Source organism: Nomascus leucogenys, chromosome 15 (genome assembly GCF_006542625.1).
Source record: "Nomascus leucogenys isolate Asia chromosome 15, Asia_NLE_v1, whole genome shotgun sequence".
NCBI classification, from domain to species: Eukaryota; Metazoa; Chordata; class Mammalia; order Primates; family Hylobatidae; genus Nomascus; species Nomascus leucogenys.
This window is the reverse complement of record NC_044395.1, coordinates 16,117,345-16,144,898: the sequence shown is the minus strand read 5'-3', so window position 1 is coordinate 16,144,898 and position 27,554 is coordinate 16,117,345. Positions and strand designations below refer to the sequence as shown.

At 49.3% G+C, this 27,554-nt stretch overlaps 2 protein-coding genes across 32 annotated transcripts in view; one reads left to right on the top strand and one right to left on the bottom strand.

The window, feature by feature from the left end:
* PHLDB1 (pleckstrin homology like domain family B member 1) overlaps positions 1-1,344 on the top strand; it is a 50,828-nt gene extending 49,484 nt beyond the window's left edge. For all 30 annotated transcript variants that reach the window (XM_030828967.1, XM_030828989.1, XM_030828984.1 and 27 more), the window contains one exon: positions 2-1,344. In XM_030828967.1, the coding sequence (XP_030684827.1) occupies positions 2-142 (141 nt within the window). In that variant the 3' untranslated portion in view covers positions 143-1,344. The remainder of the gene's footprint in view (position 1) is intronic.
* On the bottom strand, positions 635-23,073 carry TREH (trehalase). Of its 2 annotated transcripts, XM_003253250.4 has the most exons (15): positions 22,952-23,057; positions 6,660-6,760; positions 6,373-6,517; positions 6,202-6,289; positions 5,211-5,311; positions 4,958-5,050; positions 4,714-4,830; positions 4,481-4,603; positions 4,187-4,236; positions 3,860-4,054; positions 3,070-3,287; positions 2,698-2,809; positions 2,232-2,344; positions 2,007-2,060; positions 1,553-1,762 (listed from the first exon to the last, which is right to left on the bottom strand). In XM_003253250.4, the coding sequence occupies exons 1-15, from the start codon at positions 23,038-23,040 to the stop codon at positions 1,610-1,612; spliced, it is 1,752 nt and encodes a 583-aa protein (XP_003253298.1). In that variant the 5' UTR covers positions 23,041-23,057; the 3' UTR covers positions 1,553-1,609. The 2 variants fall into 2 exon arrangements, with proteins under 2 accessions (XP_003253299.1, XP_003253298.1); XM_003253251.3 differs by lacking the exon at positions 4,958-5,050 and having other exon boundaries at positions 635-1,762; positions 22,952-23,073.
* Positions 23,074-27,554: the final 4,481 nt, after the last annotated feature.

The window sequence follows — 27,554 nt, the reverse complement described above, 5'->3', positions numbered from 1 at the left end:
GAGCCCGAACCCAGCCCTTACCTTCTGCGTAAAGACCCATGACCGGCTGTACTACATGGTGGCACCATCTGCAGAGGCCATGCGCATCTGGATGGATGTCATTGTCACAGGGGCTGAGGGCTACACTCAGTTCATGAACTAACTGCCGTGGGCCTCCTGGCAGAGCACAACTGGGGCTTTTGTATAAGAAGACTTTAATATTCTGTAAGGAGCTTGGTCCTGTGAGTTTTTGGGCTCTGGCCTCCTGAAGAACCAGCCAGAAGAAGAAAAGTGGAGGTGGCTTTGCTGCCTCCTGGGAGCCCAGAACTTGCAGTAACCCTTTAGGGTCCTGCCCCAGGCCCAGCCAGGGCTGAGGAGCTGTCACAGAGAGGGCCTCAGCTCCGACCTGACACCTGCTCTCCCCAGCCTGTTTTCTCTTTTCTAAAAGACAAATTATGGTACCATAAGCTGCCAAAGATCCCCTCCTGCCTCAGACCCCTTTGCTAGGGGCTTTGGGGGCTGAGCAGAGCCACATCCAGAGTGGGGTAATAGCTCAGGCGGCCCGCTTCCCATTTCTCAAACCCCGCTCTGCCCCATTGTTCTCCTTTCCCTTATACTTCTTCTTACCTTGCTCAAGGGCCAGAGATCTCAAGTGTCAACCTTGAGGTCCCAGCTCCATCCCCTAGTTGCAGACCCATCACCATGGTTACCATAGTGACTGCTTCATTGCCATGGTTACATACTAATTGCTGCAGCTCTGTGGCCCAGCCCACTGCTTCAGCTGTGGGCCATCTAAGGGTACGTGCCATCATCTCTCCAGCCCAGGCCCCTGGGCATCTCATGCTGGGGGGAAGGGACTGAACACCTTTTTCCTGCCCCCTGCCTGTGTCTTCAGCCCTGATGCACAGGCTGCCAGCCCCCCAGTCCAGCCCTCTCCCTTCCACTGGTGCCTTGCTTAGAGCCAGAAGGGATGAAGCCGGGGGATCTATGGAACAGAGGAGGAGCGATGCAGTTGGGAGAGGAAGCTAGAAGGGTTATGGTTGGAGTTCTGTACAGGGCTAAGTTTCCGACAGGGAAAGAGGATTCCTCCAATGCTCCTAGAGGGAAAGCCTGAGCAGGAGATGATGCAGCAGAGGGGAAGGGCCCTGTGGTGCCGCCATCCTTCCTTCAGCCTCCGAAAGGCGATGGAAATGGAGAGTGGAGGACCAGGCCTCCAGCTGTCTGGCCTCACTCTTCATGCCTTAACACTAAGCCCACCTCCCCTGCTCTCCTTACCAGCATTGAGCCCTTGGTTGCCTGGGCCCAGGCTGGGGGTTTTCAGTATTTGTAAGCATTTCAGCAGAACAATAAAGCCTTTGGACTACGGAAGTGAGTGGAAGGCCGGAGGTGTGGGGCTTGGCGCTGAGGCACTCGGGGATAGGTCTTCCCTCCAGAGCAGGATTTCCACCCTATTCAAGGTTCCAGGAGGGAGCTAGGCCCCTACCCATGACCTCCAGGTCATGACCCTGCCCCCACTTCACTCTGAGGACAGGCTGGGAGGTAGGAGGGCATGAAGAGGCAGGGGAAGGCAGGAACTGGTGCAGAGGTTTAATGGGGCAGGAGCTGGGGCCAGGTGAGGAGGGGAGGGCTGTCACCATGGCAGGAGGCTGAGCAGGAGGTTGGGCAGAAGGGTGGCCGCCAGACAGTGGGGCTCCAGGAAAGCCAGCTGGGCCCCTGAGGTCAGCCGGTCACCATAGCGGTCCAGCAGCATCAGGACCACGCCATTCGTCCAGCCAAAGCCCTCCTGGGAGAGGCAGGGCAGTGGGGCCAGGTCTCTGGGGAAGCCTCATACCCTTGGTGGGGGCTGTGGGCTCTCTCCCCAGGGGCACTGGCCCTGCCTAACCCCAGCGGTACAGGAAGCACCAGTCAGCTCGTCCCCTAGGCCCGCATGCAGGTGAGCACACTGAGGCCTGGGGGGGGGAGTCATGCGCAGTAGAGTCCAGGAGTTCCCTGTAGGGTGTTGGCCAGCCCACTCCTGGTCTGCTCACCTGAACTTCATATTCTCCTCCCCCACCGGGCTGTCCACCGTTGCTGACGTCATACTGGGGACAAGCGGGTGGGCTGTATGTCAGGTACTGCCCCCCAGCTCCAGGAACAACAAACAACCAGAGCCCCTGGAGAGAAGCTGCTCTGCCTGCCCAGCAGCCCCTGCAGTGCTCAGGAGTGGCCACTGGGACAGCCTGGGGGTGCAGGGAGGGCTTGGGCCAGCTCACCTTCTCATACATGGCTGACTTCTGCGAGTAGACATCAAAGTTGGTTCGGATCCAATTCTGAGCCAGCTGGAAAGCCACTTCCTGGGCCCGACGTAAAGGTGTCTTGGCCAGGCCTAGACCCCATTGCAGGCAGGACTCAACCTCCAGGTCTCCCATCCCAGACAGAGCAGTGGCTGCACTCTACTCTCCCCAAGGGAAAGAGGCCTGGGCCCTAAGACTTCCTTCCTGAGACCACAGGCCAAACTGCCCTTAATCGACGGCCCTGGTTTGAAGGGCGAACAGGACTGATTGCACTGGACAGGTTGGGTGGACATAAATGTTTGCCAAATGGAGGCCAGGAGAGCAGAGGAGCGAGAGAAAGGACACGGGGCCTCCTGCGTCTTTTGTTCATGCCTCCCCAGCACCAGGGAGTCCTACCTCTACACCCTGGGGAGGGTCCTTGGCTGTGCCAGCCCTGCCTCCGTACCTCTGATGACCAGGTCCTGCAGCGGGGCCCAGGCATTGGGGAAATCCCACTGCTGGCCTGTCTTCTGGAGAGAGGTCGGGATCCCATACTGGTAAGTCAGGATCCGGTTGTCCTAGAAGGTCCCAGACATTCCCGTGACTGTGGGTGGGGCTGGACTGGGAGCCAGGACAGGACGCTGGGCCCCGCGGGAAGCCAGACGTCCCCTTCCTGGCTCTTCTCAGCTCACAGCTGCCTCCCGGTGGCTCCGGTGGGACCCGCAGGCTGGGACAAGGGGCACAGCCGGAGGAAGCGGCCTCCCCTGCAGGTCCTGCTCAGGGTCGCGAGGGGGCGGTGCTGCCTGCAGTGGACCCGAGCCACCTGCTGTGCCCTCACCTCCAGGTATTTCAGAGCCTTGTCCGCCACGCCAGGGTCGGAGAAACACCCGGCCCAGAGTGGAGTGAGGTTGGATGGGTAAAACTCCCGGTTCTTCTTCTTGTTCTCAAGGTCATAGTCGAACCAGGCTCCGGTCTCCTTATCCCACAGGACTGCGTTCAGGGCGGCCAAGCGCTGCTCCCGCAGGGTTCTGTACTTGGTCGCCTGGGAGTTGTTCCCTGGGGCAGTGCTGCCTTTAGAGCCAGCAGCCAGCGCCCTGCCTGCAGCCCCGGGCCTTTCGTGGTTCTACTTTAGCCTCCTCCCTTTGTGTTTCTCTGCAAAGGCTGAGACACCCTGATGCCCAAGGGGATGTACCAACCTGGAGCCCACCACATTTCTGGCCTATGGCCCCGCACTGCTCCCAGGGAACCACTGGAGCTGATTTGTCCCCAGGGTCTCCAGGGTCTATCCTCCCAAGGGTACTGGCTGGGTGGATTCCCCTAGCTCTTAGGGGGTCAAGGGCGGGTGTCTGAGGGAGAGGGAGTGGAAGGATTTTGGATGCGTGGACTAGGGTTCCCCTCACAGACCCTAGAGACCCTCACTGTAAGAAAGGGAGGAAGAGAGGATTAGGATTGGCTCCATTTGTCCTCTTGTCTGGTACACAAATGTGAGTGCAGGCTTCCACTAGGGCGGGGCTCGACAGGCTAAGTTGCTGAAGGCCTGTCACACGAGGGTCCTACTTCCAGTTATATTGCCAAGCCTGAGCAGGAAACCAAGCTCCCTGCTTTCCCTTCCCTCCTGGGGTGCTCACCCAGCCTGGAATAGAAGTTGCTCATCAGCTCCTCTGCTTGGCATAGGAAGGCATTCAGGTCAACAGGCACCAGTTTGCTCGTTCGGATGCCGCTAAGCGAGTTGGGGTTTGGGCCTCCGATGAGCCAGCGTGAAGAGAAGTCCCAGCCAGACTCAGCCCCAGCCTTGAGCTCAGCCCACAGAGCCTCCCGGTCTCCTGTGAGGACAGAGCAGGGAACCAGCCAGTCCTGGCTGCAGGATAGGCAGCCATTGACAGGAGACCAGAGCCTGACACAGCAGGTGTGCAGCTGCCCTGCCCCCAGCCCTCCCTCACCCTCCTGCTGCTCACCTTCTGGCAAGGTGTCAGCCAACTCCGCATCTTTGCTGTAGGACTCAGGCCTGGCAAAGAGGAGAGGTGGGCAGCCTGGCACTAGTAGCTACTAAGCCCCTCTGTGGTCAAGAAGAGGCTGAGCCATCTTGATCCAGCTGCCCTTGGGCCCCACAGCCGAGGATTGCAGAGGGCTCTCGGTGTCACCATCTGAGAGGCCAGGCTAAGCCACTCCTCCTCCTGCCCAGGGCATTGTGATGCTCTAACCAGAGTGAGCAGGTAAGAGATTGAGGGGTGGGCTGCGCAGTTCCTCACCTGGGTCCCCCGTAAGGGACATAATAGCGATTCAGGAGGTAGTTATTTCCCTCCAAGCTCACAGAGACAGTCCTGTTCTTGGTCCAAAAGTCCAATTCCAAGGCTAGCGTCTCAATGTTCTCCCTGGAGTGAAGCAGGCAACACCTCAGTCCAGGCGCGCTGCCCATCCCTGGCCCTGAGAGGTCTGAGGGGTGGGTGCGTCTGCAGAGCAGCACAGGGAGGGTGGTACCCACTGTAGAAAGGCGGTGTCATTGGTGTGAGTCAGGTAGCAATCCATCATGAGGGTCAAGAGTGGGGGCTGGCTCCGCTGCAGGTAGTATACGCGCCCGCCATTGGGGACATGCCCATAGCTGCCAAGGGGAAGGCCTGCTGAGATGCCCTCTCCCCAGCAACTGGCACCAAGGCAATCCAGCTCCAGGCCCGTGGCACACCTGCCTCTCCTCCCCACCTAGGCTGGAGGTGCCTGGCCCCCCTCACGTTTTCACCAGGTCCAAGAAGTTCTGCAGCATGCCCTTCACCGTCTCAGCCATCTCTGACAGGAGCAGACCCTCCATGACCCAGTAGGAGTCCCTGGGGAAGGGGCAGCTTAGGCACCACCCTGCTGCCTCCCTCTGCCCTGCACACCAGCCAGTGAGGCACTCTGCCCTGCTCAAGACACCCTGCTGGCCCTGGGTTTCTTCACCACTGCCAGTACTGCAGGCCCCTTGGTCTCTCGGGCCTGGGTGCTCACCAGTAGTAGAACTCAACAAAGCGACCGCCAGGCACAATGAAGGGATGTTCTGAGTAGATGAGAGAGAACCGCTCAGGGTGGCTGAGAACCTCTGGCTTCATCTGGAGTCGGGAGAGAGGGCAAGGGGAGCCTAGAATCCCCATGGAAGCAGAGGCTGCAGGCAGCTGGGGGATCTGAGGCCCCGGGAGTCACAGCTTTGGAGCCAGGCAATTGGGTTCAGCTCTGGCTCCACTGCTGCTCAGCCATGTAATCAAGGCCTGGCCGCTGGAAGCGTTGGGGTCCTCATCCCTCACCTGCCAGCCTTGGGAGTCCCGGCTCAACTTGGTGCCGGGTAGAAGACCCGACCACTCAGCCAGGCACCGGGCAGGTATCCACCAAGCAGTGGCCATTACGAAGACCCATGGTGGGCTGGGTGGGTGAGGGGGGTGCCAGCCCCCCATTTCCCCTCTACTCCCCATCCTTGCTGCCACCACCCAGCCAGGCCCAGAGGATTGTCCCATCACCCCCATTCTCTGAGCCAGGTGGGGATAAAACCCCAAACCCTTTCCCCAGGTGAGGGGATGTGGATGAGCAAAGTAGCTCAGGACAGGGCTGAGCACAGGGCCTGGCCCCACGCAGCAGTAGCACTGATTCCTCCTGAGACGGAGGCCTGGCCCAGGAGCTCAGGGAAGGAGAGAGCCCAGCAGGCAGTGAACATCTACCCAGTGGTGCCAGAGGCAGTGCTGGACAGCCTGGAGGTGGCAGGGCAGGCTAGGGTTTCCTGGGGAGGCTAAGGAGCCTTCCTGGAGGAGGTGAGGTGTTAGAAGTAGATGCTGCCCTTCTGACCTCAGAAGTTCTTTCTAGAGGGCCTCTATTTGGGGACCCAGGGGCCAGGGACTGTTTTCTCAGGAAAGGAAACCTGATCTGTGCTCCGGAGACACTGTGGGCCCCAGGCACATTCCTCTCTTCAGTTCGCTTGGCCAAGCCTTGGGCAGGCCCAGGACGCTGATACCTTCTTCCCCAGCTTCTTCCAGAGCTGGTGCAGCTGCCCTGCCCAGGCACGCAGTTTGGCATCTGAAATCTTCTGCAGGAACTGGGGGCTGGAAGAACACAGGCCCCACAGCGTTCAGGGAGGCAGCTCAGTTGGAAGGGACCTGCTCTTGTTCCCTGTCCAGAGTCATACCTGTCTTTCCAGTCTGCAGGGGTCCAGGGCTGCAGCTCCTGCCCCTTGGCCTGGAAGTGTTCGTGGACAAACGCCTGCAGCTGCTCCCTGGGGATGCTGTGATTGTGGTCCCTGGACAGCTCAGTGAAGGTCTGCAGGACTTGTTCTGGAGAGCAGGCAGCAGGGAGGGGTCAGCAGGGTGTCACAAGCCACTCCCTGATCACAGGGGCCTCTCTGCTTGGTCTTGCCCCCTGCCTTCTTTGGAGAGAAGGTTCTTTGGAGAGGAGGTTCAGCCCTAGGTGCTTCACCTGGAGCTACAGACAGTGGCATGTCCACAAACTGCTTGTCATCCTGGTAGAGCTTGGCCATTTGAACTTGGTGTAGGAGCTCCCCGTGGCAGTAAATCTCGCTGCAGAGACAGGGATAGGAGCAGGTCAGGTCACCACCACCACCCCATTAGGACAGAAGAGAAGGCTAGAGTCTGTGGCAGACTGGTCAAGGCATGTTCCCTGGGACTGGACAAGGGCTGTGTGTGTGTGTCTGTGTGTGTGTGTGTGTGTGTGTGTGTGTTAGGAGTTTGTGGGTTGGAGTGACATACAGGGCTGAGGGAACAAGTAGGGTGTTTGGGCAGTAAAGTACCTGTCCGACTGCCTGAGCCCACACTGGTTGCTAATTTGAGATGGTGTAGAATAGCTGGTGGACAAAGGGAGGTTAGCACTTTAATCATACTAGTGTGGCCAATTCTCTGTACAATGGCCCTGTGTAGACTCGATCGGAAGGGCTTATGGCAGAAACCTGGGAGGTGCACTCAGTGGTGATGGCTGAGATTGGGCCAGAACATTTCCAGGCGGTGTATGGTATAAGCCATTCGAGAGACAATTACTAGCTGGCTCTTGGGTGTTTCCTGAAACTGCCTCCATGACAGCAGGACACAAAATAATCCTGAAACCTGAAATACACATAATGTCTTGGATGATGTCAGAGGAGCACTCTGTAACAAAGGCAGTGCCCAGAAGAGTTCCTGAATAAAATGGAAACGGTTTATTCAGGAGCCTGCTGTTCAGGGAATGCAAGGAGGTGCTAATGGTATTCAGGAGCAGGAAGCCTCTTTCCCCCTAGGGCCAACTTTGGAAGCACCGAGGAGCTGATGGATCCTAGTGCTACATAGGAGGGGCCCTATGAACAGCTCTTGGTTGAACAACAAAAAGCTGCTTGGTTTATGGGTAGAAAGACCTTGTTTGGAAGGCCTTTGCACTCTGAGGATGGAAAATCTTTGAAGAAGGTAAGAACAAATCACCTCAGTGGACTGAATTGCATGCTGTTTTCCTTGCAGTGATAGAAGAATCGAATGATAAAAGCCCCTGTGTTTGGGTTTTTACTGACTCATGGGCAGTAGCCAATGGCCTGGCAGATGGGCAGTGAAAAACTGAACTATTAAAGTGTTGCCCACCTGGGGCATAACCATATGGAAATGTAAGGGGCACATTAAATTAGCTTTGCATATCAGGTTGTAGATGCAAATGTGCAAAATACTACAAGATGCTATATTAGAACAGAAGATGCTGTACCAATATGGACCACCAAGTTACATTTCTTCAGATCAAAGAACACAATTGACAGAACCTAGTGTCCAGCAACGGGCCAAGCAATACCACAGCAAATGGGCATATGGTGTTGCATACCGTCCTCAGAGTAGCGCTTTGATAGAGAATGGGACAGTTGAAACATTTGCTGTCTACAGTCGGGGAGGGAGATAAAAGCATGAAGGGGTGGCTTACATATCTTCAAAAATGTGTGCTCTGGCCGGGCACGGTGGCTCATGCCTGTAATCCCAGCACTTTGGGAGGCTGAGGCGGGTGGGTCACTTGAGGTCAGGAGTTCAAGACCAGCCTGGGCAATATGGTGAAACCGCATCTCCACTAAAAATACAAAAATTAGCCAGGTGTGGTGGCATGTGCCTGTGATCCCAGCTACTTGGGAGGCTGAGGCTGAGGCTGAGGCAGGAGAATCACTTGAACCCAGGAGGTGGAGGTTGCAATGAACCGAGATCGCGCCACTGCAATCCAGCTTGGGTGACGAGAGCAAGACTCTGTCTTAAAAAAAAAAAAAAAAAAAAATGTGTGCTCACATTCAGCTTGAGAGGAGCCAAGGGAGGTCTCCACTGGTTGGATTCCCCTAATTTTTCTGGGGGATCTGGGAAGAGGGAGGGCGGAGTTGTTCGTATGACTATATGATTTGTTCCCACATCATCTCAACTACTTTTTTCCTACCCAATACAGTCGTGGCCCCACAACTAGGACTGCAAATGTGGGTGTCAGAAGAAGGGACAATTCTCAAAGAAAAAACTGCAACTGGCCGGGCGCGGTGGCTCACGCCTGTGATCCCAGCACTTTTGGGAGGCCGAGGCGGGCAGATCACAAGGTCAGGAGAACGAGACCATCCTGGCTAACACATTGAAACCCCGTCTCTACTAAAAGTACAAAAAATTAGCTGGGCGTGGTGGCAGGAGCCTGTAGTCCCAGCTGCTCAGGAGGCTGAGGCAGGAGGATGGCGTGAACCCGGGAGGTGGAGCTTGCAGTGAGCCGAGATCACGCCACTGCACTCCAGCCTGGGCAACAGAGCGAGACTCTGTCTCAAAAAAAAAAAAAAGAAAGAAAAAACTGCAACTGTACCTTTAAACCTTCATGCCAGATTTACTAAGGGCCTGATGGGGTGTGTTGTGCCTTCACAGCATCTGGCTAAATTTGGCTTCTTAGTGAATGCAGCTGTATTACCTAGTGGTCAAGATAGCCCACTAGTTCCGCACCTTTGTAACTCTTCCTTATATGAATGGGAGCAGACTGAGGGCCAGGCACCTGCAACACAACTATTACTGCTGGCAATGTGGATCAGCACAGTGGCGAAGCCTAATGTCCCTTCCAAAGGTGGAAAAATTTGGTAAAAATCAATGATAGGCCAGGCGCGGTGGCTCACGCCTGTAATCCCGGCACTTTGGAAGGCCGAGGCGGGTGGATCAGGAGGTCAGGAGATCAAGACCATCCTGGCCAACATGGCAACACCCCCATCTCTACTAAAAATACAAAAATTAGCTGGACATGGTGGTGCTTGTAATTCTAGCTACTTGGGAGTCTGAGGCAGGAGAATTGCTTGAACCCAGGAGGTGGAGGTTGCAGTGGGCTGATGTTGCACCACTGCACTGCAGCCTGGACAATGGAGTAAAACTCCATCTCAAAAAAAAAAAAAAAAAAATCATGACAGATGGTGAGGAAGAGACACAGTAGCTGAGGGTAAAGGAATGAGTAAATGGGTTATACAGTGAGGGGAATCCAATATCACATTGGTGTCTGGAGAGATTAGAAACAAGAGAATAAGATTGTCTCTTAGCACGATTATACCAGATGCCTGAAAGGGGGAAGCCATGCATTTGCCAATACGACTCCTGCTGTTGGGCCCTGACAAGGTCAAAGGGCAGCCTGCAAACCTGAGTGGCACTGCTCTGAGATTTGGTCATGTGATATGATGATGAGCTGCACCAATTGCTGACAACAGAATGTAACTCTAGCAATGTGCCAGAGACTTTTGACTCTTAATTTTCAGGTTACATCTACTATGAAGGATACCAGTTGGGAAGGAATTTCTGGGAACTACTCTTTTTGGGGCCTTTGGATTGTGTGATTTACAACTCCTGGCAGACTAATCACTGCGTAACTGTAAACCTTCACTGCGTAACTGTAAACCTTGATCACTGAATGCTTAGAAAGGTCTCCGGTTAAAATGAGCGAAATGCAGCAGCAGCATGGCCAGCCTGTCCCAGTGAGCTCCATGCACAAATGCAGATCACCCTTGTTTTTGTGGATGAAAAGCTGTTAAACAGAATAGAAAAAAAATTTATTTTTTTTTTTGCTTTTTACTTTTTTTTGAGACGGAGTTTTGCTCTTGTTGCCCAGGCTGGAGTGCAATGGCATGATCTCGGCTCACCGCAACCTCTGCCTCCTGGGTTCAAGCAATTCTCCTGCCTCAGCCTCCTGAGTAGCTGGGATTACAGGCATGTGCCACCATGCCCGGCTAATTTTGTATTTTTAGTAGAGGTGGGGTTTCTCTATGTTGGTCAGGCTGGTCTCAAACTCCCAACTTCAGGTGATCTGCCCGTCTCAGCCTCCCAAAGTGCTGGGATTACAGGTGTGAGCCACTGCACCCGGCCTATTTTTTCTTTTTTAGACAAGAGTTCGCTCTATCACCCAGGCTGGAATGCAGTGATGCAATCACAGCTCATTGCAACCTCAGTCTCCCAGGCCCAAGTGATCCTCCCACCTCAGCCTCCTGAGTAGCTGGGACTACTGGCATATGCCAGCATATCCAGCTAATTTTTTCTATTTTTTTTTTGTAGAGACAGGGTCTCAATATGTTGCCCAGGCTGGTCTTGAACTCCTGGGTTCAAGTGATCCTCTTGGCTTCAAGTGATCCTCCCAGCTTGGCCTCCCAAAGTGTTGAGATTACTTTGGCATGGGCCAGCATGCCCAGCCCAAATGGGTTTCTTATAGTATTAAAGCAGTAGGCATCCCATGATTTGTCCAAATTCTCCTGGGGAACAGCCCCATACTGAGACAAGGAAGGCTATGGGAGGCCTTATGGCATACTCAAACTAATTACACCTAGGTGTGATGACCACTCATCTAACCCTAGTATGGGGAACTCACAAATTCTGGGTACAAAACATGTATCCTAATGGCACTCAGGCCTTTAATACAAAATGGCAACAGCATACATGGTGGAATAAACATTGGCCCATGAGATATAAAAGGCTCTAAGGGAGATAGGTTCCCCCATCATGGAACAAGCTGAATTTATTAATCCTATTTTTTTCACCTTAAAGTCTTTTATCCCTAACAAATTTACTTTTTTTTTTTTTTTTGAGACCGAGTCTCATTCTGTCGCCCAGTCTGGAGTGCAGTGGCGCCATCTCAGCTCACTGCAACCTCCACCTCCCAGGTTCAAGCAATTCTCATGCCTCAGCCTCCCAAATTGCTGGGATTATAGGCATGTGCCACCACACCCAGCTAATTTTTGTATTTTAGTAGAGACAGGGTTTCACCATGTTGGGCCAGGCTGGTCTTGAACCTTCTGACCTCAGATGATCCAGCTGCCTTGGCCTCCCAGAGTGTTGGGATTACAGGCGTGAGCCTCCGCACCCAGCCTACAAATTTACTTTTAACAAGGAGAAGCATTTAGAGAAAAAGACGTATTAGAGGAGGAGGGAATACTTCCAAACTCATTCTACAAAGCCAGTATTACCCTGATACCAAAACCAGATGAAGACACATCAAAAAAAATAAAATAAAACTATAGGCCAGTATCACTAATGAATATTGATGCAAAAATCCTCAACGAAACACTAGTAAACCTTGGCTAGGCATGGTGGCAAAACCCTGTCTCTACAAAAAAAATGAAAAAATTAGCTGGGCGTGGTGGCATGCACTCGTAGTCCCAGTTGCTTGGGAGGCTGAGGTGGCAGGATCACTTGAGCCCAGGAGGCAGAGGTTGCAGAGCCGTGATTGTGCTGCTGTACTCCAGCCTGGGCAACAGGGTGAGACTCTGTCTCAAAAAAAAAAAAAAAAAAAAAAAAAAGAAAGAAAAGAAAAGAAAGAAAGATTTTCCATGTTCATTATTTATGGATTGGAAGAATCAATATTTTTAAAATGTTCATATGGGCTGGGCGCAGTGGCTCATGCCTGTAATCCCAGCACTTTGGGAGGCCAAGGCAGGCGGATCACTTGAGGTTAGGAGTTCGAGACCAGCCTGACCAACATGGTGAAACCCCATCTTTACTAAAAATACAAAAATTAGCCAGGCATGGTGGCGCATGCCTGTAGTCCCAGCTACTCGGGAGGCCGAGGCAGGAGAATTGCTTGAACCCGGGAGGCAGAGCTTGCGCCACTGCGCTCCAGCCTGGGTGACAGAGCAAGACTCCATCTAAGAATAAATAAATAAATAAGGAGCTCATACAACTCTATTAAAAAAAATTAATAATCCAATTAAATATGGGCAAAAGAACTGAATAGACATTACTCAAAAGCAGACATACATTCCCTTAAGTAAGAAAAGAAATAAAAAAGACATACAAATGGCAAACAAGCAAATGAAAAGGTGCTCAATATAATTGATCATCAGAGAAATGCAAATCAAAACTACAATGAGATAGCATTTCATCCCTATTAAAATGGCTTTTATCCAAAAACCAGGTCATAGCAAATGCTGGTAAGGATGTGAAGAAAAGGAAACCCTCATACACTGTTGGTGGGAATGTAAATTAGTACAACCACTATGGAGAACAGTTTGAAGGTTCCTCAAAAAACTAAAAATAGAGCTACCATATGATCCAGCAATCCCATTGCTAGATATATGACCAAAAGAAAAGAATCAATGTATCGAAGAGATATCTGCATTCCCATGTTTATTGCAGCACTATTGACAATAGCCAAGATTTGGAAGCATCGACTGATGAATGGATAAAGAAAATGTGGTACATATCCACAATAGAGTACTATTCAGCCATAAAAAAGAATGAGATCCTGCCATTTGCAAGAACATGGATGGAACTGGAGGTCATTATATTAAGTGAAATAAGCCAGACGCAGAAAGGCAAACTTCATATGTTCTCACTTATTTGTGGGAGCTTAAAATTAAAACAATTGAACTCATGGAGATAGTAGAATGATGATTAGGAGAGGCTGGAAAGGGTAGTGGTATAGTGGCAGGAGTCGCAGGGAGGTGGGGATGGTTAATGGTACAAAAAAATAGAAATAATGAATAAGACCTAGTATTTGCTAGCACAACAGGTGACTAGTCAAAAATAATTTAATTGTACATTTAAAAATAACTAAAAGAGTATAATCAGATTGTTTGTAACACAAAGGATAAATGCTTGAGGTGGTAGACACCCCATGTACCCTGATGTGATTATTACCCATTGCATGCCTGTATCAAAATATCTCATGTAATTCATAAATATATATATACCTACTATGTACCTCCAAAAATTAAAAATAAAAAAAGAACAAAACAAAACAAAAGATTAAATGAGGGGCTTCAAATGTCTTAAATATTAAATAAATGTAAGGTATTATTTTTTATTTAAAAAAAGAAATCAATTTCCAGTTCCACTCCCCTACCCAGAGATTGGGAGGTCAGGCTGATATCACTTGGCTCAAAGCCCCACCTCTCCAAACACACAGTTTGGTCTTTCTGGCATGTCCAGTCCTGGTCCTGAGTCAGCTAGTTAGTATAATCCATCTAGAGTCTCACCATGAATACCAAAGACACACCTATCATTTGGGAAATTCCAAGAGCTTAGAAGTTACTTCCCAGCAACCTGGGTCAAAGAACAGACAAACTCTATTATACAACAGTCCAGTCCCTAGCCTTTACCCATAGATCCCTTGTAGCAAAACAATTATGCTTTCCTGAGCAACTGCATTTGGGACAGCATTTTTGTGACAGACAGAGATAATATCAACATGAATATGCCGAAAATTTAGAGGAGATAGTGTGAAAGTAGAGACAGGAGCGTTTAGCTCAATTTCCCAATACATGTGACCCTCAATATTAGTATTATAATCTTGCCAACAATGTCAGTGCTTTATTATGGTAGATGTAACCTGAAAAATAAGAGTCAAAAGATGTTCACACATTACTAGAGTCCCATTTTCATTAATAATTAGTCCAGTTCATCACCAGATCATATGACAAAATGTCTCTCAGGATAAGGCCACTCAGGCTGGCAGGTTCCCCTTTGATCCTGTCAGTTTCCAGAGCAGGAGTGGTCTTGGCAAAATATGGCTTTACCCTTTCAGGCATCAAGTATAATTGAATGAAGAGGCGATACCATCTTTTTCTCTGATCTTCTTTCTAAGCATTAATGTAATAGTGGACTTCCCTCACTGCATTTCTTATTAATGCATGGATTCATTCATTTATTCCCAGCTACTACACCTCTTTCTCTCCATTTATACCCAAACTTTTCCACCTTTGGAAAGGACATTGGGTTAGGCCACTGTGTTTATCCAGATTGTAGGTCGAAACACTTGTCTTGTAAATGCTTCTCCTTTAGTCCACTCCCATTCATATAGGGCAGGCTTACACAGGTACAGAACTAGTAAGCCATCTTGAGCAGTAGGCAATATATTTGTATTTATTGTTAGCCCCATTTTTGCTAGATAAGGTGAAGGCACAACCTGCCCCATCAGACCCTTAGGAATTTTCACATAAAAATTTAAGAATATAGTTATATTTTCTTGCTTAGGAATAATTCCTGCCTCTTGCATTTGTATCTGCAGTCCTAATTCAGAATTCTAGCAGATAAATGTAACAAAGAGATTAAAATAATTGAAAAGAATCAAGCAGAAACCCTAAAGCTGAAAAATGCAATTGGCATACTGAAGAATGCATTGGAGTCCTTTAATAGCCGAATTGATCAAGCAGAAGAAAGAATTAGTGAGCTTGAAGACAGGCTATTTGAAAATACACAATCAGAGGAGACGAGAGAAAAAAGAATAAAAAACAAAGAAGCATGCCTACAGGATCTAGAAAATACAATCAAAATGCCTCAGCAAATCTAAGACGTACTGTACTTAAAGAGGAGGTAGAGAAAGAGATAGGGACAGAAAGTTTATTCAAAGGGATAGTAACAGAGAACTTCCCAAACCTAGAGAAAGATATCAATATCCAAGAACAAGAAGGTTATAGAACACCAAGCAGATTTAACCCAAAGACTACCTCAAGGCATTTAATAATCAAACTAAAGGTCAAGGACAAAGAAAGGATCCTAAAAGCAGCAAGAGAAATGAAACAAATAATATACAATGGAGCTCAGTGGTTCAAATTGGTGAGAAGTCTGGCAGCAGACTTCTCAGTGGAAATCTTACAATCCAGAAGAGAATGGCTTAACATATTTAAAGTGCTGAAGGAAAAAAAACTTTTACCCTTGAATAGTATATCTGGTGAAAATATCCTTCAACCATGAAGGAGAAATAAAGACTTTCCCAGACAAACAAAAGCTGAGGGATTTCATCAATACCAGACCAGTCCTACAAGAAATGCTAAAGAGTGTACTTTGATCAGAAAGAATAGGATGTTAACACGCAATAAGAAATCACCTGGGCTGGGCACGGTGGCTCATGCCTGTAATCCCAGCACTTTGGGAGGCTGAGGCGAGAGGATCACTTGAGGAGTTCATGACCAACCTGACCAACATGGTGAAATCCTGTCTCTACCAAAAAATACAAAAAAATTAGCCGGGTGTGGTGGCATGCACTTGTAGTCCCAGGTACTGAGGAGGCTGAGGTGGGGGAATCGCTTGAACCGGGGAGGTGGAGGTTGCAGTGAGCTGAGATCTTGCCACTGCACTCCAGCCTGAGCAACAGAGTGAGACACTGTCTCAGAAAAAAAAAGAAAAAAAAAAGTTAATGATTGCTGGGCTCAGTGGCTCATGCCTATAATCCCAGCACTTTGGGAGCCTGAGGCAGGCAGATTACTTGAGGTCAGAAATTCAAGACCAGCCTGGCCAACATGGAGAAACCCCATCTCTACTAAAAATACGAAAAATTAGCTGGGTGTGGTGGTGCATGCCTGTAATCACAGCTACTCTGGAGGCTGAGGCATGAGAATTGCTTGAACCCAGGAGATGGAAGTTGTAATAAGCTGCGATCGCGCCACTGCACTCCAGCCTGGGTGACAGAGTGAGACTCCATCTCAAAAAAAAAAAAAAAAAAAAAAATCACCTGAAGGTACAAAACTCACTGGTAATAGTAAGCACACAGAAAAAACACAGAATATAATAACACTAGAACTGTGGTGTGTAAACTACTCTTATCCTATGTATCTGCAGTCCTGGGACCACTGGGATTTACTGGAACCACTGAATCAGCTGGGAAAAAGAAAGTTTAATGTGGGGAAGAAAGAAAATAGTATAGTCATACCACATTGGAAGAATTACTAGTCATCGTCCCCCAGCCCCTCTTCCTTTTAACTTCCAGAAAAGCAGAAGAATCTATCTAATAGGGACAAACCCTTGAGCCCCCTTGCGTTGAGTGTGAGCACATACTTGTGAAGGCATGTAAGCCAGCCTTTCGTACCTTCATACCCTTATTCCCTGCTGTTTTAGATAGCACCTGCTTCAACTGCCCACCCCAATTCTCTATTGAACCACTCCTCTGAAGATGAAAGTGTTCCTTGATCTGAAGAAATGTAACTCAGTGGTTCAAATTGGTGGAATATCTTTTGTTCTGACCCTTTTACAGTGTCAGTATTTTGAGCATTTGCATCTACCACTGGCCATGCAAAGCCCAGTCCAGAATCAGTGTCTACTCTTGTCAGGACCCATTTGTAGCCCTCCAGGCCTACCAGCATCAGTCCACCTTGACAGGTATATGCAGGGCCTTCCCTCCAAGGTCATCTTCCCACAGCCATGTGCAGTCTTTCTCTTTTTGGAAGACAGAAAAGTACTTACTGGCATTTTGTGCCTCGGCGGGAAAAGAGGACTAAGTCTAAATTCAGCTCTTCTCTGCATGGCTGCTGCCCCGCAATGTCCATTTATTTCATGAACACACGTGGCCACCTCAGGTGAGCACGCAGGGATGCCTGCTTGTTGCCCCAGTTCCCTTTTGATCCTGGAAAGGGGTTCTTCTGATGGGCATCAACATAACCTGCTTTAATGCACTCCTAAAATTCCTGTTGTGATTTCTATATAGACAAGGTTCCCATTGTCCTTCTGCCTGACCATATGGCCAGGCCATTGGCCACTGTCCAAGAGTTAGTAAAAACATAAACAGTATGCAGTTCAACCCACAGAGCTGATTTGTTTTTGCCTTCTTTGATCAGAGTGACAACCTTCCAAACAGTAGGCTGTTCATTCACCTTGGGACTGCCATCCATAAGCCAAACAGCTCTTTATTGGTCAGTCGAGAGCTGTCAATAGGGCACTGTCCAATTGGCAATAGAATCTAACAACTCCTTGAGTGGGTCCAAAGTCAGTCCTAGGGGAAAAGAGTCTCTCTGCTTTTGAATACACTGAATAACTCTGCATTCCCCCAGGAGCTTGTTCCTGATCCAGCCATTTCCATTTCATTATGGAACTCTTCTGGGCCCTGCCCACTCTCTGCAAGCATTTCCCCAAGATATTATAGGTATTTCAGGTTTCAAGATTATCTTACATCCTTCAGTCATAGGGGCAATTTCAAATAATGTCTGATAGCAAGCTAATAATTACCTCTCACATGGAAATTCTCTAGTCCAAAGTCTCAGCACTCGTGCCAGGAGGTGCTCTAAGACTTTTGCTATAAAGTCCAGTCTATGCTCCAGAGAAGGCTAACAATCTCTGTGGACTTGGGCATTCTTATTGGTTCCCATTTGGAATGTCTAATCAATATTGCTCGATGAGTGGATTTCCATACCTTCTGTTTTACAGTACTAGGTAATGGAAATATTTCCTGGTCAGATACAATATCCATCCCTGTAATACATTCAGGTAGAAGAGACGCAACCACTCCACATAAAACCTGTTCAAGCGCATACCAGTTTTTTGTTTTGTTGTGTTTTTGAGATGGAGTTTCGCTCTTGTTGCCCAAGCTGGAGTGCAATGGCGCAATCTTAGCTCACTGCAACCTCTGCCTCCTGGGTTCAAGTGATTCTCCTGCCTCAGCCTCCCGAGTAGCTGGGATTACAGGTGCGCACCACCACACCTGGCTAATTATGTATTTTTAGTAGACACAGGGTTTCTCCATGTTGGTCAGGCTGGTCTTGAACTCCTGATCTCAGATGATCCACCCACCTCTGCCTCCCAAAGTGCTGGGATTACAGGCGTGAGCCACTGCACCTGGCCGCATTTTTATATTCTCTCAATCTCATTGCAGTGCCCATCAGGGCTTCAGCAGGTGTTTTTGGTACCACAGGGCAGGACTGGAGGTTGTAATTCCACTGACCAGAATCTAAGCATGGCCCATCTTTTACTTTCAGTTTGGCTATTAGAGATAAAAATCTATAGGGATTGTATATTTGCTTTTCTTCTTCGTAGTATACATTTCCCTATGCACATGAGTCAACTCCCCAAAAGTTAGTGATCAATCATCTCTAATTTCCATTGGTAACTTTTACCTCCAGTAACTGATTGTAGCATGACTGCTCTTCACACTATGGGTGAGACTGTAGCCACTCGAGAATGAAAGTTTTCTCATCCCCTGCCCTTTCAACTTTTCTTTTCCCAACCCATATGTTTCGGTGAGTCAGGGTCATTCTAGTAAATCCACATTTTCTGACACCAACTGCAATACTGCAATTTAATCCTGGCACTAACCATCGGGAGTTAGTGCAGAATCCACATTCAGGTTAAGGGCACGGTCCTGAGTGAGACGGCCTCACTTCTGACACCAGCCACAAGTTCAGGGGTCCCCAGGCCACCTGCACTTATTACCAAGTGGCTACAAACGTAGGGGTTCCCATAACCCTTTCAGATTTGATAATTTGCTAGAGCAAATCGCAGGATTCAGAAAAGCTTACGGTTATGCTTAGGGCTATAGTTTTATTATAAGAATACAAGCCAGGATGAGCCAAATGAAGGGATGCGTGGGGCAAGGTCTAGGGGGGCCCTGAATGTAGAGCTTCTGTGTCCTTTCCCCATGGAACCAGGACGTTTTCCCTCCTGGCTCATCAATGTGTTCACCAACCAGGACTTGGTATTTGTTTGTTTTATTTGTTTGTTTGTTGAGACAAGGTCTCACTCTGTCACCTGGGCTGGAGTGCAGTGGTGCAATCTCAACTCACTGCAACCTCCACCTCCCAGGTTCAAGTGATTCTCGCATCTTAGCCTCCTCAATAGCTGGGATTACAGGCATGCACCACCACGCCCCGCTAATTTTTGGCATTTTTGGTAGAGACAGGGTTTCACCATGTTGGCCAGGCTGCTCTCAAACTCCTGGCCTCAAGTGATCCACCCACCTCGGCCTCCCAAAGTGTTGGGATTACAGGCATGAGCCACTGTGCCCAGCCTACTGACCAGGACTTTGAAGTCCAGAGTTTTTATTGGGGTTTCATGACATAGGCATAATTGATTGAATCATTGATCATGTAATTGAACTCCATCTCTAGTCCCTTCTCCTCCCTGAAGGTTGAAAAGTTGGGCTGATATCATGTGGAGACCAAAACCCCAACCCTCTACACATATGCTTGGCCTTTCTGGAATGGCCTGCCTTCATGTGGAGTCATCTTGTTAGCAGAAGCTGTCTAGGGACCCATCATAAGTCACCTCATTAACAAAAGCTATCAAGAGCCTGGGAAACATGGCAAAACCCCATCTCTACAAAAAATACAAAAATTAGCCAGGCATGGTGGCACACACCTAGTCCCAGCTACTCAGGAGGCCAAAGTGGGAAGATCATCTAAGCCCAGAGAGGTTGAGGCTGCAGTTAGCCATGACTGCACCACTGCACTCCAGCCTGGGTGACAGAGTGAGACCCTGTCTCAAAAAGCAATCAGGCCAGGTGCAGTGACTCATGCCTGTAATCCCAGCACTTGGGAGGCCGAGGTGGGTGGATTGCTTGAGGTCAGGAGTTTAAGACCAGCCTGGCCAACATGGTGAAACCCCATCTCTACTAAAAATACAAAAATTAGCCAGGTGTGGCGGTGCGTGCCTATAGTCCCAGCTACTTGGGAGGCTGAGGCAGGAGAATCACTTGAACCCTGGGGGCAGAGGTTGCATTGAGCCAAAATCTCACCACTGCACTCCGGCCTGGGCAACAGAGCTAGATTCCGTCTCAGAAAAAAACAAAAAACAAACAAAAAAAACAATAATCAGGGACCACTATGAATAACAGACATTCCTATCACTTGGGAGATTCCAAGAGCTTAGAGGTTACCTTGGAGGAACCCAAGACAAAGACGAAACAAATTGTTCATTATACAAGAAGTGGCTTGTGCATGAAAGTATTGACTCAGCAGGTCTGCTGTGTTCAAACCCTGCACATTTCAGAGAAAGTTCTGGCCTGTGACCAGCCCTGAGAGATAAGATTTAAATTACCAAAATATGCTGCCTGATAAGTCTGTTTTTCTGGGGCCTTGGGCCATGCCAGATATTTGATGCTAATAATGTGATTTGTGGCAGGGGCCTTTGGCCACCCAGTATCAGTTTGAACTCTGGAGAGTGAGTAACTGAGGTCAGCCACACAGGTAGTCCATGCTTCCATCACTGACCTCCAATAAAAACACTGGACACCAAGACTCGGGTGAGCTTTTGTGGTTGGCAATACTTCATGCGTGCTGTCACATGTTATTGCTGGAAAAATCAAGTGCTGTCCATATAAATCCATTGGGAGAGGAAAAACTGGAAGATTGAGCTTATTTTCTCCTGGACTTGGCCCTAGAATATTTCACCTTCGATGGCTTTAACATGTATCCTTTCACTGTAAGAAACCATAATCAAGGCTGGGCACGGTGGCTCATGCCTATAATCCCAGCACTTTGGGAGGCCGAGGCAGGCAGATCACAAGGACAAGAGATCAAGACCATTCTTGCCAACATGGCAACACCCCTGTCTCTACTAAAAATACAAAAATTAGCTGGGTGTGGTGGGAGGCGCCTATAGTCCCAGCTACTGGGGAGGCTGAGGCGGGAGAATCGCTTGAACCCAGAAGGTGGAGGTTGCAGCGAGCCGTGATTGCACCACTGCACTCCAACCTGGCGACAGTGCGAGACTCTGTCTCAAAAAAAGAAAAAAAAATGAAACCATAATCATGGTATAACCATTTGGAAGTGTTAATGAATCACAGGCCTGAGGCTGGTCTTAGGGAACACCAATAAAGTCATCTTCCCCTGCATTTGGCAAACAGCCTAATGCTTGACAAAACACTGGACCACCCAGCCTCTCTCAAGTCCTCATTACAATTGCTCAGGACAAAACCTATTAATTATCCCAGGTACAATTTTCCCCTTTATACTCCACAATTGTCATGGGCAAGCACTGTCAACTCTCCCTGTAACACACACCCCCATTGAACCCCTTGTCTCTGTCTGTATTCTAACCACTGGAGCCCAAGCCCAAACCTTGTTGCCTGGAGCCCCACTCTCCCCGGACCTGTTCCCACTCTGCCCCAGTCACACAGGCCTTCTTCCCAGTCCCTGAACAGTGCCTCAGGGCCTCTGCACGGCCCTTTCCATGCCTGGACTGTCCTCTCCCAGATCAGCTCAGCGATGGTTCCTGCCACGATTCTGCTCACACATCACCTCCTCAGAGACACCTTCTGGCCCCATCCTCTCTAATACAACCTCTGCTCACCCACACCAGTGGGTCTTAACTTCTCTCTACTTCAAACTGTGCTTCTGTTACTGTTTTGCTTCTATTATTATTATTATTATTATTTGAGACAGTTTTGCTCTTGTTGCCCAGACTGGAGTGCAATGGCGCGATCTTGGCTCACTGCAACCTCCACCTCCCGAGTTCAAGCGACTCTCCTGCCTCAGCCTCCCGAGTAGCTGGGATTACAGGCGTGCACCACCATGCCCGGCTAATTTTGTATTTTTCGTAGAGATGGGGTTTCACTATGTTGGCCAGGCTGGTCTCGAACTCCTGACCTCAGATGATAGCTCCCACCTTGGCCTCCCAAGGTGCTGGGATTACAGGCGTGAGCCACCTTGCCCAGCTGTTTTTCTTCTATTATTATTGTTCTTGCAGGAGCTGGTAAAGTGGCTGATGTGGCCACAGCTCCATAAATCCATGTGGAACAAAGGGTAGACATTACCTGAGTCCAGGAGACAGGACAGAGTCCCTCATCTCTGTCCCTGGTGATGGAAACTCAGGCTCAGGAAAGAGCCTTGACCCGTCCTGGATCACAGAGAGAGTATTAGGGTCAGGGCTCAAGCCCAGGTTTTTTTGTAGAGACTACATCTGACTGTGTCGCCCAGTCGTCAGGCCCTTAGGCTGCCTCTCACACCCAGGCTAGGAAGCTGGAGCAGAAAGTTTGCTAGAACAATCCTGAGAAGAGGCCTGCACAGTTCAAGGGGCAGCTTGGAGGAGGAGAGGAAGGGAGGGCGGGCTCTGGCCAGTGGGCTCTTGGACCTCAGGCCAGGCTCTGGCAGCTACATCTGGTATCAGGACTGCAGGTCCTGGCGGGGGGCGGTGGCTCACGCTTGTATTTCCAGCACAGTCGCCAAGCCTAATGTCCCTTCCAAAGGTGGAAAATTTTGGTAAAAATCAATGACAGGCTGGGCGTGGTGGTGCATGCCTGTGATTCCAGCTACTCAGGAGGCTGAGGCACAAGAATCTCTTGAACCCGGGAGGTCTAGGCTGCAGTGAGTGGAAATGGTGCCACCGTACTCCACCTGGACGACCGAGCAAGACTCTAACGAAAACAAACAAACAAACAAAAAAACGGACTGCAGGTGCAGTGCCCAACACAGAGCCTGCTGCACGGGAATTCTCATTTTCTTCTCTTCCCTACTCTTTCCTTCCTTTATAATCTCTTCCTTTCCCTCTGAAGTACTGACCCCAGAGCTTGAGATCTCATCCCAGCCTCCCTCTTATTGCCATCCTCCCCTGCTACCTTCCCCACACCCCTACCTCTCACAGGGTGGGGGTAGGGCCTCCTGGGACCCCAGTCCCAGCCCCAGCAGCAGTAGCAGGCACAGCTCCCAGGTCCTCCCTGGCATGGTAGCTGTGACTGTGACTGAATGAGCAAGCCCAGGCACCTTTGGCTTGCTGGGCACAGCCTGGCTCACCTGCCTGTCCAAGTCGGCCAAAGTCCAGCCTTTGAGGCGTGGCCACCTGAGGGGACGTGTGCTTGGTCTGTGTGTGGCCCGCTCGCCCCTCCTGCTCTCAGGGCACAGTGGCCACCTCCCCTGCTTCTACTTTGCCTCTTCTATTTCACAGTCTCAGCTGGTGCCAATGGCTCAGGCCCTTCCTCAGAGCATGGGGGTGGGGGTGGGGAATGGGCACCCAAAGGCCAGGGACACAGTCGAGGCCCCACACCTGTAACCTGGATGCCAAGTTCCTTGGGTGGCCTCAAGACCACCAACCTCAGAGAGTTACCATTTCCCTTAACATTTCAAATGGAATGGCTCAAGATCCTGTCCCTGGTGTGGTGTGAAATTCAGGGACTCTCATTGTTATCTGCAAGAGATACGGCGGGAGCACAGGACAGTAGAACCATTCTGTCTGGGGAGGACTAAAGGAGACCCACCATAGTGCCATAGTGTGTCATTTGTAATGAGTCTTTTTTTTTTTTTTTTTTTTTTTGAGACTGAGTCTCACTCTTTCGCTAGGCTGGAGTGCAGTGGCATGATCTCGGCTCACTGCCACCTCCACCTCCCGGGTTCAAGCAATTCTCCTGCCTCAGCATCCTGAATAGCTGGGACTACAGGCGCCCGCCACCACGCCAAGCTAATTTTTGTATTTTTAGTAGAGACGGGGTTTCACTGTGTTGGCCAGAATGGTCTCAATCTCTTGACCTCATGATCCGCTTGCCTTGGCCTCCCAAAGTGCTGGGATTACCGGCATGAGCCACTTCGCCAGTCCTAATGAGTCTTGATGATCGCATAGGAGTTTGCCAGGGGAATGGGCTGGAGACCACTACAATGTATGCAGAGCATGTGAAGAGAAGAGCAAAGCCCTCGGCCTAGCTGCAGAGAACTTGGTGTTCATGCAGGGAAGGGTTTTGAGATAGGGTGGAGGAACATGTTGGCACCAGTCTGGAAATGGTCTTTGCCAAGCCAAGGAATGTAATTCCCCAAAGTGGAACCAGCGGAGAAGTTTGTGAGCTTAAGAAGCAGATTCAGGCTGGGTGCAGTGGCTCACGCCTGTAATCCCACCACTTTGGGAGGCCGAGGCAGGTGGATCACCTGAGGACAGGAGTTCAACACCAGCCTGGCCAACATGGTGAAACCCCGCCTCTACAAAAATACAAAAATTAGCTGGGCATGATGGCGGGTGCCTGTAATCCCAGCTCCTCAGGAGGCTGAGGTGGGAGAATCGCTTCAACTCGGGAGACAGAGGTTGTAGTGAGCCGAGATTGTGCCACTGCACTCCAGCCTGGGCAACAGAGTAAGACTCTGTCTCCAAAAAAAAAAAAAAAAAGCAGATTCGGTTACTTTAGGAGGCTCATCCCCTCAACATATGGAAGGTGAGCTGGAGGGACAGGGGACAGGGGGTGGGCAAGGCACATGGAGTTTAATGATTGGCGTGACCTCTCCTGAAGGACTTAGGTTTGCTGTTAAGGATGTCAGTTGTGGCACCTGAGCAGTGTTTGCTGCTATTAAAAAGAAAAACCTTAGACAAATTAAATTTAACCATTTATTCAAGCAAAGAAATGACTCATGAATCAGGCAGCACTCTGAACTAGTAAAGGTTCAGATAGCTTCACCCAGTAATGTGGGCAGCTGGCATTGTTTTTTTGTTTGCTTTGTTTTTTGAGACAGGGTCTCACTCTGTCGCCCAGGCTGGACAGCTCACTGCAGCCTTGATCTCTCAGGTTCAAGGGATTCTCCCACCTCAGCCTCCTGAGTAGCTGGGACCACAGCACATGCCACCACGCCCAACTAATTTTTAAATTAAAAAATATATATATATATATATATATATATATGTATATAGATTTCTTTTTTTAGAGATTGGGTCTCCGCATGTTGTCCAGGCTGGTGTGGAACTCCTGAGCTCAAGCAATCCTCCTGCCTCATCCTTCCAATGTATTGGGATTACAGGTGTGAGCCACCATGACTGGTCAACAATTTTTAAGTGTACAATTCAGTTTCCTTTTATTACATTCACAGTGCTGTGCAACCACCCTTGCATTCTTTGGATAAATCTCACTTGGTCATGATGTCTAATCCTTTTAACAAACTGTTGGATTTGGCTTGCGAGTATTTTTTTGAGGAATTTTGCATCAATATGTATAGAGGATATTTGACTGTAATTTTCTTTCCTTGTGATTTTCTTTTATTTTGGACACACAGCCTTGCTCCATCACCCAGGCTGGAATACAGTGGCATGAACACAGCTCACCACAACCTCTGCCTCCTGGGGCTCAAGTGATCATCTGGCCTCAACCTTCTGAGTAGCCAGGACTGCAGGTGCATGCCACCACGCCTGGGTAATTTTTAAATTTTTTTTGTAGAGACTACATCTGACTGTGTCGCCCAGGCTGGTCTTGAACTCCTGGCCTCAAGTGATCCTCCCGCCTTGGCCTCCCAAAGTGTTTCTCCCCAAGTGTGAGCCACCATGCCCAGCCCTCTTGTGATGTCTTTATCTGGCTTTAATATCAGGGTAATGTTAGCCTCATAGCATGAGTTAGGAAATACGCCCCTCTTCTATTTGTAGAAGTGTTTGAGAAAGATTAGTGTTAATTCTTTAAATGTTTGGTAGAATTTACCAATGAAGCCATCTGGTCCTGGACCATATTAGGCAGAAACAATACATATATGGGGGATGGGGGTAGAGAGAGAGAGTTTGAGAGGTAGCTGGCAAGTCCAAAATCTCTAGGGTAGGCTGGCAGGCTGGAGAAACAGGGAAGAAGCTGCAGTTCAAGTCTGAAGGCAGCGTGCTGGGAGAATTCCCTCTTCTTCTGGGGAGGTCATTCTTTTTTTTTTTTTTTTTTTGAGACGGAGTCTCGCTCTGTTGCCCAGGCTGGAGTGCAGTGGCGCGATCTCAGCTCACTGCAAGCTCCGCCTCCCGGGTTCCGGCCATTCTCCTGCCTCAGCCTCTCCGAGTAGCTGGGACTACAGGCGCCCGCCACCACAGCCGGCTAATTTTTGTTTGTATTTTTAGTAGAGACGGGGTTTCACCGTGGTCTCGATCTGCTGACCTCGTGATCCGCCCGCCTCAGCCTCCCAAAGTGCTGGGATTACAAGCGTGAGCCACTGCGCCCGGCCGGAGGTCAGTCTTTTTCAAATTAAAGTCTTCAACTGATTGGATAAGGCTCGTCCAAGTTAGGGAGGGTAACCTGCTTTACTCAAAGTCTACAAATTTAAATGTTATTTTCATCTAAAAAATATCTTCACAGAAACATCTAGAATAATGCTTGACCAACTATCTGGATACCTTTGCCTAGCCATGTTGACACATAAAATTAAACATCTTTTTTTTCTTTTTTTTGAGATGGAGTCTCGCTCTGTTGCCCAGGCTGGAGTGCAGTGGTGCGATCTTGGCTCATTGCAACCTCTGCCTCCTAGGTTTAAGCGATTCTCCTGCCTCGGCCTCCTGAGTAGCTGCGATTACAGGCACCCACCACCACACCCAGCTACTTTTTGTATTTTTAGTAGAGATGGAGTTTCACCGTGTTAGCCAGGCTGGTCTTGAATTCCTGGCCTCAGGTGATCCACCCGCCTTGGCCTCCCAAAGTGCTAGGATTACAGGCATGAGCCAACGTGCCCAGCCAATGTTCTTTAAAAAAAACCACACAACTCTATAGTGATTGTACTAACTTACATTCTCACCAACAGTATACAAGGGTTCCTTTTCTTCACATCCTCACCAGCATTTGTTATTGCCTGTCTTTTGGATAAAAGCCATTTTAACTGAAATGAGATAATATCTCATTGTAGTTTTGATTTGCATGTCTCTGATGATCAGTTATGTAGCGCACCTTTTCATATACCTGTCCGCGATTCGTATGTCTTCTTTTAAGCAAGGTTTATAGTGATTCAGATCTTCTGCCCATTATGCAGACTGGCTTTGTTCTGGGGGAACTCCTCACTATGTTGCGCAGGCTGGTCTCAAACTCCTGGGCTCGATCAATCCTCCCGCCTTGGCCTCCCAAAGTGCTAGCCAGTAGTTGTTTTTTTTTTTTTAAGACGAAGTCTTGCTCTGTCACCTAGGCTAAAGTGCAGTAGCACGATCTTGGCTCACTGCAACCTCCGCCTCCTGGATTCGAGTGATTCTCCTGCCTCAGCCTCCCGAGTAGCTGGGACTACTCGGCGCCCACCACCACACCCGGCTAATTTTTGTATTTTTAGTAGAGATGGGGTTTCACCATATTGGCCAGGCTGTTCTTGAACTCCTGACCTCGTGATCCACCCACCTCAGCCTCCCAAATTGCTGGGATTACAGGCGTGAGCCACCACGCCCGGCCTCCAGCAGTTCTTTTTTCAGTATTATACATTTACAGCTAACCAAGTCTACTCAAATAACACTACATTTCATGGTAGTGTTAAGTACCTTATGATAACAAAGT